Source organism: Echiichthys vipera, assembly GCF_963691815.1.
Source record: "Echiichthys vipera genome assembly, chromosome: 1".
NCBI lineage: Eukaryota > Metazoa > Chordata > Actinopteri > Perciformes > Trachinidae > Echiichthys > Echiichthys vipera.
In genome coordinates this window covers 12,556,668-12,574,654 of record NC_139826.1, presented here as the reverse complement: position 1 = coordinate 12,574,654, position 17,987 = coordinate 12,556,668, and the positions used below count along the sequence as shown (strand labels likewise).

Below are 17,987 nucleotides of genomic sequence, written 5' to 3'. Positions count from 1 at the left end.
GAAGTGCCTTGGTTACTTTAAAAAACATGCTAGTAAAGCAGTGGTTCAGATTCTTAACAATAAACAATAACACTAGTTCAGAATAACTCTAGTATTAATTGTTGTTCTCTTAATTTGATCTCCAGTGTATTATACCATTACTGTTATTATTAGTTATTACTGTACATTTGCCGTCTGCGCTTAGGGCTTTTATTTTGTAAGTGATAGATGTGCAGTAATGGGGTACCGCCGCTAGGGGGCAGTAACAGAATTTCTAATACATGTTAATGTCATCTGACCACTGCAGAACAACGTGCGACCAAAACCTCACACCAACCCTGTCAGCAATGTAAACACCGACTTTCTCATCGTGTGCTGTAGATGTGTTCGCCTCCAGGTAAGTGTCAGCCTTTGATTAAACGCGAAAGGCCCAACTATCACAACGTTACTGCGGTGTTATTGTTGCTGCTTACACGGCGCTGTGGAGACACGTCTGGCTATGCTAACGACAGACTAACACAACAGCTACAGGCGACGTTTAACGTCGACAGTAAGTCAAAAGCATGATGCTACTTGCTAACTGTACATTACCAGCACAGCAAGTGCTACTTTCTCTCAAACTGATGTAAACCAAGTTCAGTTCAAACACCTAGCTGTTTAGCTTTTTACTTCTTAGGAAGTCAAATACATGACAGAATATGGCTTAAAAAGACTTTTAACGAGCCTGTCTGAAATTCGGCATGTATTCGGGATAGCGTTATGTGAATTTACGTTAAACATCGTCAATAAACTTTGAACTTTGAACTGCGTAAACGTCAGAATAAGTCCCTTACAAATATAAAACATGATACTTGATGAACATTAAACTTATTTTCTGAACTTTTCAAAAGTGGAATTGTGTAGATAGATTGGCCCTTACCTAGAAGCTCCGTGTACTCGTGTCCTTTTATAAAGCTGACATTTCTGTCTATCATTAGTTTGTGTCTGTTCAAGGTTGCCCATTTTCTTTATAAGCCTCTAGGATTTTTTTTAATCTCACCTGCACAATCTGTTTCTTTTATTACTTATTCTTTGTGGGTATTTGTTATTTATGTTGCCTATGTGTTTCTTTGTTTTTATTATGTGCAAATAAATCTTTAAAAAAGCATCCCCTCCTTATGCAGTATGAAGAACCTTTAGTGTCCCACCGGTTATATGTGAACCATCTCTGACCTCCCCATAGAAGGGTGAAAATCAGGCAAAGTGTATTTTGTATAAATAGGATATTGATCTTACATTCCAGCCCAGACTTGGGGAATTTGATGTAGCTGTCGTCAGCATGGCTTCAACCTCCAGCTTTGCTCCTCCAAAACTGTTCGACTTCATCCTCACAGAGCGACTGGGCAGTGGTACCTATGCCACAGTCTACAAAGCCTACAGGAAGGTGAGTTTGTGGCGGAGTCAGGGGAATCGAACACATTTCTCCAAAATTGCTTCGACATTCATATTTCTATTTGAACTCAAGGTCTGTGGGTGAGGTCCCCTGTACTTTACTTTGCTTACCATACTTAATAAACTATAATGTTGCAAAACACGTTAACGAAAAACTAACCATTATTAAATGTGCTTTCTATACTCCCAATTGTGCATGCTACAGTAAACTCTGTAAATAACTGACTTATCTAAACGCTTGAAAACACCACTATTTTGTAACTGACCTTGACTCCTTACGTCACTGTAGAATGCTGAAAATCAGGCAGTTTATTTGGTATAAATAGCATATTTAGCTTGCATTCTGGCCCTAGCTCCATGTGGCATCGAGAGTCACCAATGAATGACACTTGTATGATAAGTTCAGCCTGGTTTTGTTGTTGAAAGTGAAAGCTGAATATTAGTTCTTGACTGTGACGTTGCAGGGGGACAGTCGAGAGGTGGTGGCAGTGAAGGTGGTTGGGAAGAAGACTCTAAACAGGACATCTACAGAAAACCTGCTCACAGAGATTGAAATCCTCAAGACCATGCGTCACCCTCATATTGTCCAGCTAAAAGACTTTCAGGTAGGCTCGTTTATAGCTTTTGGATGTGCTGTAGCTTGTACAAGGGATGCGTTGGGAATAAAAAAAACAAAAAACAATCCAGTCCATAAACACTAATGAAATTATGCCCTGTATATTTAAACAATGGTGTGCATCTGATCCATGCAAGCTATATGCTGATTTAGGGGGCTCTGACATTAATTAGAAGGCACAGAAGGAAAAAAATCACTTTCCTATTAGAGATTGTTACATATTTTATGTCCCAAAAGTGTGTATAAGCTCTGTAATGAATTACTTTTTTAGGAAAAAAAGCTTTATATAGTACACTTAAATATTTCCCTGACTGTCTGAATTGTTCTCTTTCATCAGTGGGATGCTGAGAACATTTATCTGATCCTGGAGTGGTGTTCTGGTGGAGATCTGTCCCGTTTCATTCGCAGTCGCAGGATTTTACCTGAGAGGGTGGTCCGGCGCTTCCTGCAACAGATGGGTGAGTCATACATTATTTAGGAAATCACCATCAGCATTGGTTCTATGTCACCAGCTTCTTTGTGTATTCTTTTTTTTTTTTTAAATATATATATTGATATTACATTTGTCACTCACTCTCGTGGTAGAAATAAAGTTGTGTCTTACGTTTGTGCCCAGTGCAACCTTCAGGACATTACGATGTGGGTTTACTGTGTATTTGTGAATGTGTCTGGACCAACAGCCTGTGCCCTCCAGTTTCTTCATGAGCGAAACATCTCACACCTGGACTTGAAACCTCAGAACATTCTGCTCAGCGGCTCTGTCCTAAAACTAGCAGGTGATCTCATGCTCACGCAGACAATCAACTAAACACTTAATGATTCACAGGTGATTAACATAATTTCGGTTTCTTTAAAGACACAGGAGAACTGAATCATAATCATCCTATTGTGCTGTTTGTAGAGCAAGACAGTTAACCTTTTTGCACATTAAACTCCATTTAAACGCCAAACAATACTCCTTTGTTCATTGTGCATTATAAACACCTTAGTTTTATTGTATCTACTGAAACCTAACACAGTGAACATATTTTTTTACACCCTTATGTGGTCTCAGATTTTGGTTTTGCCCAGTACATGTCACCATGGGACGAGCAGAGTGCCCTGAGAGGTTCTCCTCTCTACATGGCTCCTGAGATGGTGTGCCGACGGCAGTATGACTCCAGGGTGGATCTCTGGTCAGTAGGGGTCATTCTCTATGGTGAGTCATTTGTGTTCACCTTTTCATCTCTTTTGGATTTGGAATACCTTTAACATGAATTGTACGCTGCTTCATATAGTCTGTTAATTGTTATGCTACTTTGTTCTATATTTATCAAACTCACCAATAAGAGGCCAATCAGTTGACCTGCCCCACAGGCTTTAAAGAGAGCACTCAGTAGGTCACAAACAAACAAAATTGTGCCATTTACCATAAAAGGGCAGCCTGGTTTGCCCCCTTTTTATTGAGTAGAGAATTATATAATATATAACCCGGCTAAGTATTTCTCACTAAAGACCAACATCATTTATGTCAATAAGTTGAATGCAAAACACATTAAAAGCAGCTAGACTAAGATCATTTTTTAATATAGTATGAGCATTTGAAGCATGCATATCCTTTACCTGTGGATTAGTTAGTTTTATACTTGGTTTTTCATTGACAAAATCAATACAGATAGGGCTGAGCGTCTACTTATCATTGTTTGTGTGTCTATAGAGGCACTGTTTGGGCGAGCACCATTTGCATCAAGGTCATACGCTGAATTGGAGGAGAAGATCCGTAGTAGCCAACCTATCGAGGTAAGTTTTGAGCTTTTGAGATTAAATATATGAACTGCTGCTCTTAATTAGCTCTACATAATTGTCATTTGATGGATGTACATGTTGACGATACTCCAAATGTAAAATACTGTTTAAAGTCTACAATATCAAAAATATGAAAAGCAGAAGTGCTTCTTTTAGATAAGTTACTTTTTAGATGTCAGTTTGCCACTGCATCAGAAGTCAGTGCTTGAAGTACTGTATATCATTTAATGATGGTACAGTGACACTGTACTGCCACAGTGTGTAGGGGTGTAACATTAACAATAACAAATAGATTAAATCATCCAAATATACAGTACATACACTATCATATAATTTGGAAATAAGGAATTAGAAATTATGAAGTAGTCTTCTAAGTAGTGAAGTAACCTCTGGTTTGCATAATATTGTTTAATTAAAGCTACAGTAGGTAAAAAGCGGGCACTCTCTGAAATGACCTGTGATTGGCCAAGGCCTCCCATCACGAGCTATACTTTCTAAAGCCTGAAAACAAAGCTAGGAGGAGGGAGAATTAGGATGGATTTTTTGCCCATATCACCCAAAAATAAAATGCCTACCCCAGGCTTAAGTTTTGAATGTCCAAACTGAATAAGAAACAAAACGGCATTAAATTTCATTCCTTGTTAAATGTATGTGTTGCTCTGCTGTTGTAGAAAGTAAAGCAGTATGTCGCTAAATGTTTCTTTTATATGCCCTGTAACAGTTTTTAAAAGCACATTTCTGATTCACTCTATTTGTAAGTTTCACCACTAGATGGCATACTATACCATTATCCCTTATCCCAGTCCATGACGTCTGGTAGAGATGGTGCTCAGCTAAAACAAGCATCATTTCTATCTCCATTTATCTAAAATGTATGACAATATTCTGGCATACAAATGACGTAAACTAAATGTTTGTAAACAGACCCATACACTATATTTACTATCATTTGTTAAGAAACACAAAATGCGAATGTCTCATTTATAATTTAATCATTTTAATGATATATGTGTTAAAGCATCTGTAATGAATGTGGTTAAAAATGCTAATTAGGTATGTTTGATATGCTGGCAATAAAAAGTCACAGTCGTGTCTGTCCTGATTTGCTCTCTGCATACACAAACTAAATGTTAATTCCCATTGTGGCAGTGAAGGATATGTGTACTTTTAATGATGGAGAGTTTCCAAAACACTTGAATTCTTGTGTCAAACATGAGGCTTGAGCTGAATGGATTGCATTTATGTATGGTCCATTACCCAGCGATTCAAAGAGAGCTTTAAGGTCATCTTTTGATAAAAAAGTAGCGACATGAGACTAGAAGGTGTCTGGTAACAATTTGCTGTCCTTTTCCCTTGGATTGTCCTGTGGATTGAGTGCAACATAATAAGGTCATGTTTTGTGCACCAGCTCCCTCCTGGGGCCAGGGTATCCAAGGACTGCAGAGACCTTCTGTTGCGGCTGCTGGAGAGAAATCCAGATGCCCGGATCACCTTTGCAGAGTTCTTCACACACCCTTTTGTGGATATGGAGCACATGCCAAGTGCTGAGAGCCTGGTGAAAGCGGTAAGAGAATCAGAAGAAAGGAAAGTAAATGCTGGCATGTGTGTGTCTACTCTAGATGACCGTGAATAATGTGTGTGTAATTGACTGAGCACATGTACACATGTGTTAGTAGGTTTGTTGCTCATGCCTGCCCCACATGTGCCTTCACGCATAACTCTGCATGCATGCATAAGCAATGGAGTGTTGTGGCAGTTTGCATTCAGTGATGCCAGTTCCTATTTCCTCTTTTCAGAAAGCGCTGGTCCTGCAGGCCGTTCAGAAGGACCAGGAGGGGGAGAGGTCCGCTGCTCTGTCTCTTTACTGCAGTGCCCTTGAACACTTTGTCCCCTCTATTCACTGTAAGAGCAATCACTACTCTCATATACTGTCTGTGGCTTAAGCCCTTCATCAATGCATCACTTTTGTTCCACCACTATAAACCGGCAAAGTAAACGCACTACATGTAAAACCAAATCATCTCTTTTCTCCGCCCTCCCCAGACGAGACAGACCGTCAACGTAAAGATGCCCTCAGGCAGAAGGTAGGACTGAAAACACTCCCCACGTTCACCACGTTCATTTGTATTACTTTTTTTTTCAATTGGTCTTTTTTCCACACTCCAGTGGCTTTCACTTGGAATGTATTGTCCTCTATGAATACCATATGGTGTGGATGAAGAGCATATGGCGTGGTTGACATGATTAAATTGAGTCAATGTAAGAGGACTTCCCGCAGGTCAGCCAGTATGTATCCAGAGCCGAGGAGCTGAAAGCCCTGGTGGCCTCAGACAACAGGCTGAGCTTTGAGGAGGCCCGAACCTCCAGGGATGTCCTCCGAGGTAATGAACACGTCTCAGTTGAGAGGCATGGCCACTGTATGTCTGATTGTCTGGTCATGAGCTGTATGAGAGGACAAACTGAGTAATACACTGTGTTTTATTGTATATCTAATCAAACAATAGGGGTTTAGTCATTTCCCCCTGTGGGCGCGGGTTCGACTCTGACCTGCGGCCCTCTGCTGCATGTCCCCCCCCCCCTCTCTCACCCCATTTCTGGTCTGTTCTACTGAATAAAAGCTTGAAAACTGCCAAAACAATCTTAAAAAGGCTCAATCCAAAGAAAGTGCAGAGAAATATTCAAAAACTGTCTTTAAACCAGCCATCAGCTATTCTTTACGGTTGTGATGTCACAACTATACTGTATATAAGTAGAAAGTGCTGCTACAGTGCGGTTACAGTCCTTCTCTGATTGTGGGGGCAGTGCAGAGAACGCAGATGTGGAAGACCCAGAAATGCCAATGCCAATCAGAGCAGACTGAGTATTTTCATATCTGAGCAACACCTTGTTGCCCTGAAATCAATATTATTAAATCTTTAAAAATCAAAGTAAAGTCCACAATACAGGGATCAAAAACAGATACTTTACCCATTTTAATCCAGTCCTGTCTCGGTGGCAGAAGTCCCCGCAGAAAAGAGCATCGCAGATTTCAGCAGATTGACAATTCTCCGTTCTGCAGGGACTTTGCCATGGAGACAGGCCAAACGCCATTTATCTCAACACAGTGCCCTCATTGCTATGACTCAGACCTCGATTGAAATTGGTAAAGTATCCCTTTAATGCACTGCAGGGGTATGGTGATTTTATATACGTAATGATGATTATATGCATATTTTGTAGTAGAATCCATTGATGGTTTATGTAATGGAATATATAATATACAGTACGACTTAAAGTAGTGTTTTCTTTTGACTTTCTATTCCAGAAATGTCTCGAGACCAACCACGGCTGCTGGCTGCTCTGGAGGTGGCCTCTGCTGCCATTGCAAAGGTAAGAAGGGGGCACTGCTGGATGATGCCACTGCTATAGAGATACACACAGGGTGAAGCACAAGTAATACAACAGAAGAAGAAAACAAAGCAGCAGGGTCCAAACCAATCCCCCTTCATAAATTTGCTTTCGCAACCACATCTTTTAAGATCACTGGTGAACCAAAAACATTTTTTTTGCGGTTTTGCTTGTCTGACACTGTATAAGTCTTGCCATTGTTTTTATCCCATGTCTCTGTTGTTTACAGTGAACAATAATGAATAAATAATAGCTAAGGTATGCCAGTACCAGGGTGGCCCAAGTTTCTCAGCTGTCCGATATAAAGCAATGTTTTTCTCATTTTATATAGGAGGAGAGTGGATGTGATGATCAGGAAGCCTTGGATGTCTACCAACAGTGCTTAGGAGAACTACTGTTGGCGCTAGCAGGTAGGTAAACTCTTCTCTTTACAAACAAGATTTATGCAGTTATCCTGTCCTTTACTGCTTTTGGCTAGTGAGTATGGAGTCTGGAGTCCAAGGCTTAAGTGGCTTGCTCAAGGACATTTTGGCAGCAGTTGGTGACTAAGGAAGAAACTCAAACCATATTGTAGTCCCACATGTGAGACTTCCTCTTCATCCGTGAACATCTTCTCAGACCTCAGGTGGCTGTGTGTGTTTGCACAGAGAAACCAAATAAAAGAGACTTGGAGGAAAGGTCATTTTAAAAAGCAGATAGTCATAAATGCACATAAAGTGATCTAGAGAACCCAATTGAGAGTTGAGGGCACAGCCAGAGACTGCGATGGATTAAGAAAAAGGCTGAACAAAGAAAATGATACTCAAGGGAAAGGCTGGAAATGAGTAACCAACTTGGAGAGAGAGTAAAGATATAGCGATACTCAACTGGAATAAAGAAGAGAGGGACTCTGAACATGACAGAGAGACTTTAATAGAGATGGATATAAAAAAAGACTCAAAGAAATGGAAAGTAACATGGAGAAAGTGTAAAAGACAAACTGGCAGAGAAAAAGACACAAGACAGAGTGAAGCAATAAACTTGGAAAGAGACGGGGACACTTAATAAGCGACACACAGACAAACAGGGGCACTACAGAAGAGACTCCAGGGACTCTCTCTGTGGCCTGGCGTCCATTAGGCCGCGCTCATGAGCTCATCGGGAAGATCGGCCTAATGGAAGAGGTGGGATAGAGTGATCCAGATGTGGCTTTGAGCCGGGATGGGACCCTGTGCCAGCACCCTGTGTGTGGTATGAGAGCCTTGCCATCTGCTTCCCATTTAGACAGCACACTTCACTTCTTTGTGTTATTACACACTGGAAACAAATAAAAACTATTACCTCTCTAATGAACGAGAGCTATTGAAGGTTCAATGAGCAGGGGTTAAAAGACTGACACTTTTTGACTTGGGCTGATAGATGTAGATGCTACAAACCCATCTTGTCAGTGGATCAGTAATATATGATATACTTGTCTAACTAATACCATGCCAGCCTAACCAGACTGCCTCTCCAGTGTCAGTGAGCCTCGTTGTGCGGCACAGCATACACCACTAAGGGGGATTGTGGGGAGAAAACATTGGTTCTTTGTTTGGCTAAGAGCTCTTTGTTGCACAGCTTCCCAACATGCTTTGCCACGAGAGGGTTCTCCTCCCCTCTCTGTCAATCTCCCCTCTAGGACGACTGACTGTGAAAACACTGGCCTACATTAGAATCCACCCTTGAGCCCCCAATATACACGCTAGCGAAATCCAATCCAGTAGTTGACCTCTTCTTGAAAAAACAAGGTGATTAGGTAGCAGTCCCTCTCCTCCCTTCCTCTCCTCATTATTCTCTCTATCTTTCTTTTTGGGACAGCTGAGCCTCAGGGCCGCAGAAGAGAGCTGCTCCACAGCGAGGTGAGTAGGCGAGGAACAGCGCCTGGTTGAGCGCTCACGGTAGTAACGACTATCTGTCACCTCCATGGAGCCCTCAGCTGATTAGGTAGTACAGAAAACGCTTCATCATAGGACGCATGAGCCCAGCAGTCACATGTGCATGTTTTTTGTAGTAAAAGCCAAATAACGTAATCCATCATCTGTAACATACACATAAATCACTGTCCACTTTATAATTGGAGAAGTAGTTAGGATCATTTTCTTTATATCACCGATGGATCATCTGACCACTTATCACCGAAGTCTGCAGTTTTCCTCAACTCTACTTATAATGTCTTTCAGTTCTTTGGTTTGGTTTTAAGGCCCACAACTTTACTGTTTTGGTGGCTGCTGTCATCGCTTTTGGCAAAATAGCTCTAGAAACCGACCGTACGCTACCTACCCCGCAGTAAACATCACAATTCAATTCAAAAAAACTTTATTTGTCCCCGGGGGGCAATTCAGGGCACACAGAGCAGCAAATCACGACAGTGCAATTATACAAAAAAACATTTTAACCTAACACAAGAATAAAGTGTAAAAGAAGAGTAAGTGTCAGGATGTTAGTGTGTTAGTACAGGTAGGATACGTGTCAGGATGTTAGTGTGTTAGTACAGGTTAGATACAGAGAACAATTGTCGACGTGAGATGTAGAAAGACATGTGTGTATCAGATGTAAGCAGACATGTGAACGGGTGTATATGATGTAAACAATGTAAACATGCAGTAGACTGTTGAAACAGGTATAAACAGAACTGTAGTGCAGAAAAGATATAAGTGGACAGTGATCAGATTCAGATGAGGTCAGACATGATACATGTGTGTAATGAGCAGACGTAAACAGAACTATAGTGCAGTAATAGAGTATAAATATAATATATAACTATAAGCTAGATAATAAAGTGATAGTGGTGCATGGCAGGAAAACAGCAGTCTAAGTATATGCTAGCTCTATGTAACAGATGAATACTGAAGAATAAAGTGACCATAGTGCTGTGATGGATACAATATAAGACCTGATAGACAGAATAAAGTGGTGTAGTGCATTAATACCATAAATCACAGAGACAAAGTTTGCAACTAGGGGGTGAACAGTGGAGCAATCAGCAGCTAAATAGTTGGATATTTCCCTCATGAGTTGGTGAAAACTGGCAAAATTAGATAAAATGAAAGAGTGACCACCTGAAAACTACTTTCATCAGATGACCAGACTCCATATAAATGATAGTTATTCTGTATAAGTAAGCAGCTGTTTGCTAACAACTTCGCCATGTTGATTTAAAAGGTGATATGATGTCAGTGCTGTGTTTACAGCTTGTTTCTCTTTCCAAAAAACAGTTACTGCCTGTTTAAACCATAGACTGTACAAAATGTGGACGTAGTCTCTGTGACGTCACCCATAAGTTTCTGAAGAGCCGTTGTGAAGCTCAATGTGGGCGACTCCGGCCGGCACCATCTTAGCAGTGCCTGATGCTGCCTGCTCCCTGCTAATCCAAAAATGGTCAAAGAGGTTGAGCGTGGGTGGAGCTGAGCTGGGCCAAATCAAGCCTGGTTGCTGAAGGACGGCACCCACCTGTCACTCAAAGTGACCATGCTCCTTATTATGTAAAACATCAAGCCATAACATATTATAAATGGGGGCGGTACATAACAAAAACATTCCCCTGTACAGTTGTTATGAAAGGGAAAAATATCTATAGAGACCAAAACCATGTTTTCTGCTGTAAAGTTGGACATTTTTGGTTTAGACAATTCAGCTTTTGTGTTCCAATAAATGATAGTAGCAATAATTAACTTTAAAAAAAAAGTCCTCTCATTTATTAACCTTTGTTTTGTTACAATAATGATAACTTTCCCGTAATCTACATACATGCTGGTGGACACCAACACAATCATACTTTAATAAACCCTACAGTTGACGGTCCAGTCAATTAACTGGCTGCAACTTTCGGGAATCAAAACCCTGAGTAGTAGTAGCATGGACCTGTACATGTCTGCCGATAATTCTCCAAAACCCTGTTGTTTGTGCATTGTTTAGCCAGTAGCTGAGCCAACGACAGACAACAGTATTTCACCAACAATCCCCAGAAAGGGGGGAGGGGTGACTGGGCCTCATAGACCTCCCTATTTGAAGTTTTATGGGTGCTTGTCTTAAGTAAATTCAGATGCGGCTGTAATAATCTAACACAGCATTAGGGAGGTAGGGGTGAAGAATTCGATAGAAAGCATGTGTGCATGTGAGAACCCCAAAGAGCCAACATGACTCCATGTGGGTTCATATCTAGTGTAGAGCACACTTTAGCTTTTAAAGCTATAATTCAATATCCCAAATTCTCATAAGTGTATGTTGATAAAGTGTCATTATGGCTTAACATACATGACGTCATGTTATTCAGAGGCATGTGTTTCAGAACGCTCTGCAAGTTATCAATACGTCCCACGGACCATCCTCGCTCGCTTAGATTTCCTCCACATTTATTGTACTTAGTGATTAAAGGGGTTGTGATTAAAGTGCTGTGGCTACATACAGTTGGGGTCAGCGCTGAATACTTAGAACCTGTGGTCAAAATGATTATTTACTGCAACAGATTGGTCTCCTGTGATTACGACCCTCAGATGTTGCTGCAGTAATACCCATGAGGGCTTGCTTTATACTGTGACATAGAGCTGATATAAGTAGGTATGAGGTGCAGCCCAGAACCCGCGTGATCGCTACAGGACCGATTACCACACTAAAGAGAACCCTCAAGCATATGATACCAGCACGTGTGTACCATATGAAATGTTTTCAAAAAAATAACAGAGAAGGAAGCAGATCTGCAGAGCAGATCACTTAAATCCGATTTACTCATGGCATCTATGTCCCTTTGCATCCTAACGTTACTGTGTTTACTGCTGCACGTCACTTCTGTTTATAGTACAAGCACAGCTCCAAAAATATATCCGGTAATTGTTTGTTTTTTTCAGATAATCATCTTCTAATTATATATACCAGAGGCCCTGAAAGTAAAAGAGTAAGATTTTAAAGCCGTCTTTACCATGTTGGCCATCTTAGTTTAGAATGCTAACATTTACATTAACCAGTCTGTTATATATCATTAGTACTGGACAAATAAAGATTTTGACCTGATTATGGCTAGATGAAAACCTAAAGGATCACCAGAAGTGCAATTCTTCCAATAAAAACACTGCACTAAAAAAATAACCCACCTGCTGGTGAAAAAAAAGTCAGGGAATCACAAACGTCAGTAGTATTCATCGTCTGGGAGCCAAGACTGTCTGTACAGTATGCTGACACTGGCCTTCCTAGAGCCATGTGTGGTTAAAAAACGCATCAGGAGAACGCATATTACCAGTACACATGAAAGCATAAAAAAACAACTCTTGCGTTGAAAGTGTAAACTGTAATTACATTTATTGGACTTTTATATCTCTCACCAGATTAAAAGCCTCATGACCAGAGCTGAATACCTAAAAAAGAATATCAAGGTAAGAATGCATTCCTTTCAAATATTCAACTGAAGGATTTAACACACACATAGTCATACTGTATGAGTGTAAATGCCACTGAGAACACACATGTTTTATTTCAAAATACGTATTTTTGGATACTAATACAGTATTGTAACCTAAAACACTGACGATGAGGTTAAATGAAAAAAAACCTTTAGTCCTTGTACCTGTATTTAATGTCCAGGTGTTGTTGTTTGGTTATTAGTTTTGGGTGATTACAGGAGTGTTTTTATTTTTCAGATGCAGGAGAATCAGAGGGACGTGTCTCTGGATCGGGAACCTCTTGCAGACTCTGTCAGAAGCTGTAAGTTTTCCTGCTGTGTTGTATAAACTGCCCCTCTGCTCATGAGAGTGTATTTCTGAGAACCTTCCATCCTTGCTGATAAGTGTCTATATGGAGGTTCGGTATGGTGAGGAATGGTCGTCTTAAGTTGCAATGAAATGTCCTTTCATTAAAGGTTTTTCCACTAGTAAAACATGAGCCATTCTCTTGCTGTGCTGGCCACCCGGCAGGACTGTCTGGCTCTTTGATTTCATTTCAGTGCAGCCTTGGGCTGCTCTGTCCTCTGCCCTCTTGTAAAGCCTGCCTTGTGAAAGTGAAACTTGGTGCCAGCAAAGAGTTACACTCCTAACACACAAACACCAGAGACAATAGCAGACACATGTACGCTTCATTCATTACACACACTGGTTCACATATTTGCTTCATATATATTTTTAGAAATCAATGTGCATTCAGTTCATATCAAATCCAAACAATATAACATTTAAAAATGTTACCAAAATAAAAGCAGCGGATCAGCAACATTTAATGTTCTGGAACTTCCCTGTCTGTTCACTACTGTTATTAATATACTGTAAGTTACATTTTAATATACTTCAACTTCCCTTACCGTAACCTACACAGCCATTCCCAGTATTTTCTGGGCTCAGTTCCTGGCTGGATAGTGGATACCTAAAGCCCAGACAATATCCTGTTCTCAGCAAGAAATTCCTGGGGAATTATGAATTGAAAAAAAAAAATGGGGATGGGGGAAGTGCACCAATGACTCTCGAAGCTGCTCGAGTTTTATGAGGAACGTGGCTTCTTATTCTGTTGCTGTTATTTTAATAAAACCACACCACAGTCGGCCGTACTAGCTGGCACTGATCCAACAGCAGCTGTACTAGAGAGGGTCGCAGCAACGCCCAAGTCTGGTGACCTTAGACTGCACCAAAACAAGCAGCGTATTTTCGCTGAGAACCATCCCACTGAAACCCTCAGACCATTTTAGATGTTAAGCTCCATGCAGAGTTTCAGATACCCAGTTAAAGTGGTGCCCCTGGAGCCTGAAGAACTAAACCCTCACAGGCGTGGCGGCTTTTTTGAACGCAAGACCTTTCACCAGGGACTAGGAACCTTTTGAGATTTGACCACGGGGACCAGGATCTAAATTTAGTTCCGGGGGTGGGGGCTGCTTCTTCTTTCAGAAATCAAGGACGTACTCTGGTATCAACCATTTAAAGATAACATTACAAGTGTAGTTAGGCTTTGCTGTCGGCTTCCAGACTCATTTTAAAAAAGACAAGACAGATAAAGCGGGGCGAGCTGAGAGAGAGACAGATCATTTTCATTCATTCATTACATCCAACTAGCCTAATTCAGCAGTAAATACTGTATAACGGAGCAATAAATACCATCACAGTGAGACAAAACCTAAGGTTTTTGGGGGTTTTTTCCTACATGTTTTTTTGGCACACTAAACTGCAGGCTTGATAGTGTGTTTACCTGTGAGCACCTGTGAGCACCAGCAGCGCTTGTCCCATGATTTTTCTTTTTTCTTTCAGTCCGGCAACGATTTAGCCTTTATGGGGAAACGGCTTATATTTCCCAGTGTAGCCAAGGACTACGAACGCAAACCAGACTGCTTTAACTAACCAAATCTTGTCCCATTTTTCATGCGCAGAATCAGTTTATTGAGATTACTTTTTCATACGTCCACAGACTAATTTGCCTAATCTTTGCAAGTCCTTAGACCGCTTTGGAAACAGACAGCAACGAACTGAAAAAACTCTAGACGCCTTGGAAAAGTTGTCCCAGGACAAAAATGACCAAGACCTTCTTGATGGAAATGTGGCTTAATAAATTTACAAAAACATGCATGATCAGTGTAAGGGCCTGAGAGGGCTCAGAATTCTAGGCATAGGCATTTCCACATAGGGAAGCGTGATGCTTATACTCAACATAAAGTCGACAGGATAGGTTGAGAGAAAGTAGGGTGAAAAGAAAATGTCAGTTTAAACCATTTTATCACATGGTAACAATATTTGTTTTCCTTTGGACATAAAAGCCCCCCCCCCCCCAAAAGGAAAATATAATTTCATGACATGTCATCTTTGTAGATGACTGATGTGGTCACTGGTCCCCCAGAGGCGTTTTAGCATTATGATATATTATTATATAATTGAAAATGTGTTGTAATCTTGAAAAACTGAAGTCTAACACACATTTATCATTTGTCTCCTCAGCTTGCTCTTTGCAGTAAGCTCGACGGTCACCATGGGAACTGGGCTGGGACGCCCCACAGAGCATCAGACTGCCTGTCAGGTCGGACACAGAGCCTTCACCTGACCAGGTTTCTGTCTGGGCCAAATCAAACCTGCCTCACACATCACCCTAACCAACTCCGAACACTATCCGGGTGGGATATTCCAGTTGCCAGCTGAATGTGGTAGATGTTTTTGTTGTTGCTGGAATGTTGATGGTTTGGCAGGTTGTGTTTATACTATTTGAGTAAAAAAAACAGTTTGGCTGGTAAAATACTGCAAGTAGCTCTTGAATTTTGGATTTGCAAACTGGTGAATGTGAAAGTGCAACAGTTGTTGTTGCACCGCTTAGCCTCAAATCCCTCCTCCTGGCTGACTCACCATTGATATGTTAATGCTGGACAGCTTGTATGACAATACCACACTGTCATGGTAAACGAGTTAAACAGAGACTGTTGCATTTTTTGTAGCCTAAAACATTCAATGGTATTTGCAGCTCACCTAAAAACTTTGAAAACCCGAAAATACAATCAAACGGGAACTCCGACATTAAGAAGTATCACATCAGTATTAGGTATATTATATCGAGGCCTCTGCAAACATGCACATACTCCCTCACCCTCCCTTCCCCACTGCCTTTACTGTGGGTCAACCACAGGCTCACCATACTCTCTCCACTGATGGAGCCCTCTCCACCACTATGAGGGGAAAACTGGAGAGGTGCGGCCTCTGCCTTATTTACACTAGACTAGCATTTTCTTAGGTTTGGCACCGACTGGGTATTTGAGGGATACAGTGAGTTGTAGTGCTCAAGCAAAGCCTTCATAACTAGGCCTCTGTGAAGCGGTGAAAAGCTTAACAGTAGGTGGCAGTTGCTGTTGTAGGTCTTCACACACTGTTTTGATTTCAGACAGGTAAAGCGCTTGAAATACAAAAAGGGAGCTTTACTTTGTTGATCAAATTTTAAAGGCAACTGGAGAAAATACCTGAAAGAGGAGTGAAAGGAGAGAAGTATAAATGTATCTACTGGTGAGATTTCCACACTGCTGTGTTGTTGTTTTTTTATTTGAATGTCTGTACGGCTGTGACTTTATATTTAATGTATTTATTAAAAGAGAAATACAATGGAAAATAAACTGGCGATCCCTGAAGCATCTGTAGCCTGTTACTTCTTCAGACGTTTTTGTCAACAGTACAAGGCAAATACTCTTCTTTTCAGAACCCCTGGAAAGATTTATGTGCTGCCATGGGAGCAGCGCTGCTCCTGGTCCCTCGCCATCGTCCTCATATGGAAGGCTGCTCTGCAAAAACAGCTGGCTCATGTCCACAAAGGGAGGAGAGAAGAAGGCAGGCACAGGAAAATAAGGACATTTGATAATTATATGATTCATGTGGAGGTCTAGAAAACGAAAAATGAATTTGGTTTTTGAGATGTTGTAATTATCAAAGGGATTTACACACAAAAAAAATAAGTGCATTATTTTTTTTTACCATTATTGCCCATTTTCTGCCATTAATGAGATCTAGCTCTTAACCTCAAGTCGAAATCAAGTTTCCCAAAAAAAATGAAAATCAATAAAGATTGTATTTTAAGGGGACTCCATCAATTTCAGACACAAAGATCAGTTTAGTCCTTCTTATCCTAACCTGTGGAAAGGGTTTTACCGTTTCCTCAGGCTCTGGGGGAGTGTTGTCAAATCTGAGAAAATAACCCTGATGATGTCACAGTGATGTCATCGGGGTTATGCAGGTTTGGAGAGTACACATTTCTAACGAACCCAAGGTCTGAAGTGTGACAGATGTTGATGTGGCTACCATGCATTGGGCCTACTGAAAGATGCTATCAAGTTGCATTGTGGGAAATGTAGGAGCCTGTGTTTATGGAGCATGACCCATAAAAGTCAGGATATCGCAACCTCTGCTGCTTTGATTAGTTTTTGTATGTGTTCATTGTGATTCCCTCAAGTTTATGGCAGTGTCATACTAAATCTGTCTGGAGGACCCCTTTGAAAAAGTGTCTCAAAAGACGAAAATAACAATGAATTTGTGAAACGTGTCTAGTTCTCCTACAAGCAGTGAAATACAGAGTGTGGCTGTAGTTGCCTTAAGTTCAACAAGTGGTTTTCAAATCTGCCCAGGACTCACAGTGATGTTTGTTTTTGGCCCTAGTAGCTGGTTAATAACATTCACCTGGCGTGCCAGGTGTAAATCACTCCCAAACTGTATGGTTGGAACAAAAAGCAGCATGCCCCCGAGTCCTGGAACCAAAGGACAGAGAACCACAAGGCTGTGGAGGGAGGGGGATCTAATTGGCTAAAGGTGCCCATGGTGTTGGCTCAGCTTCATTGCTTTAATCATGACACAAGCATGTTGCTGCCAGGAAAACTTTGGATGCGCTTGTGACCCTTGGGCTTGCTTTGTTGCTTGTTTCTGGGAGTTCTGCCAATTTATATTAGCCCCAAAAATTGCGTAGAATAACCTTACAGTAACACAACCCAGACAGTGAGATTCTGAAGTGGAAACCTTAATCCAACCCCTTTAACCTCCAAGACACCCCCCAGTCTCCTCTTCCTAACCACAACCTACGGCATTGTGGCTTTAATTGGCCTCCATTTTGATGCAGCTCCAACAACACTACTTATTTGCCTTTTCCTCTTCCAGGCTCGCTCTCGCTCTCTATGTCTCTCTGGGTCTGTTGATACTGTTAATGGGACAGCGGTCGAGTATGTTGGCTTCAATGTCACCCATCAAGAGAGGTCTCTAGGCCTGAAGGAACTGGGTGCCCTTGACTCCAGCACCCCCTGCACTGAAAACAGAGCGGGTCAGCCATTCACTGTGGCTCCATGGCTATCATG

At 41.2% G+C, this 17,987-nt stretch overlaps 1 protein-coding gene across 1 annotated transcript; it reads left to right on the top strand.

The window, feature by feature from the left end:
- The first annotated feature begins 253 nt into the window (after positions 1 to 253).
- ulk3 (unc-51 like kinase 3) lies at positions 254 to 16,275 on the top strand. The gene is made up of 17 exons (XM_083916974.1): positions 254 to 376; positions 1,262 to 1,402; positions 1,875 to 2,015; positions 2,364 to 2,484; positions 2,707 to 2,802; positions 3,081 to 3,224; positions 3,723 to 3,805; positions 5,220 to 5,375; positions 5,608 to 5,713; positions 5,855 to 5,895; positions 6,090 to 6,192; positions 7,116 to 7,180; positions 7,530 to 7,608; positions 9,035 to 9,075; positions 12,535 to 12,582; positions 12,847 to 12,910; positions 15,115 to 16,275. The coding sequence occupies exons 2-17, from the start codon at positions 1,298 to 1,300 to the stop codon at positions 15,129 to 15,131; spliced, it is 1,410 nt and encodes a 469-aa protein (XP_083773100.1). The 5' UTR covers positions 254 to 376; positions 1,262 to 1,297; the 3' UTR covers positions 15,132 to 16,275.
- Positions 16,276 to 17,987: the final 1,712 nt, after the last annotated feature.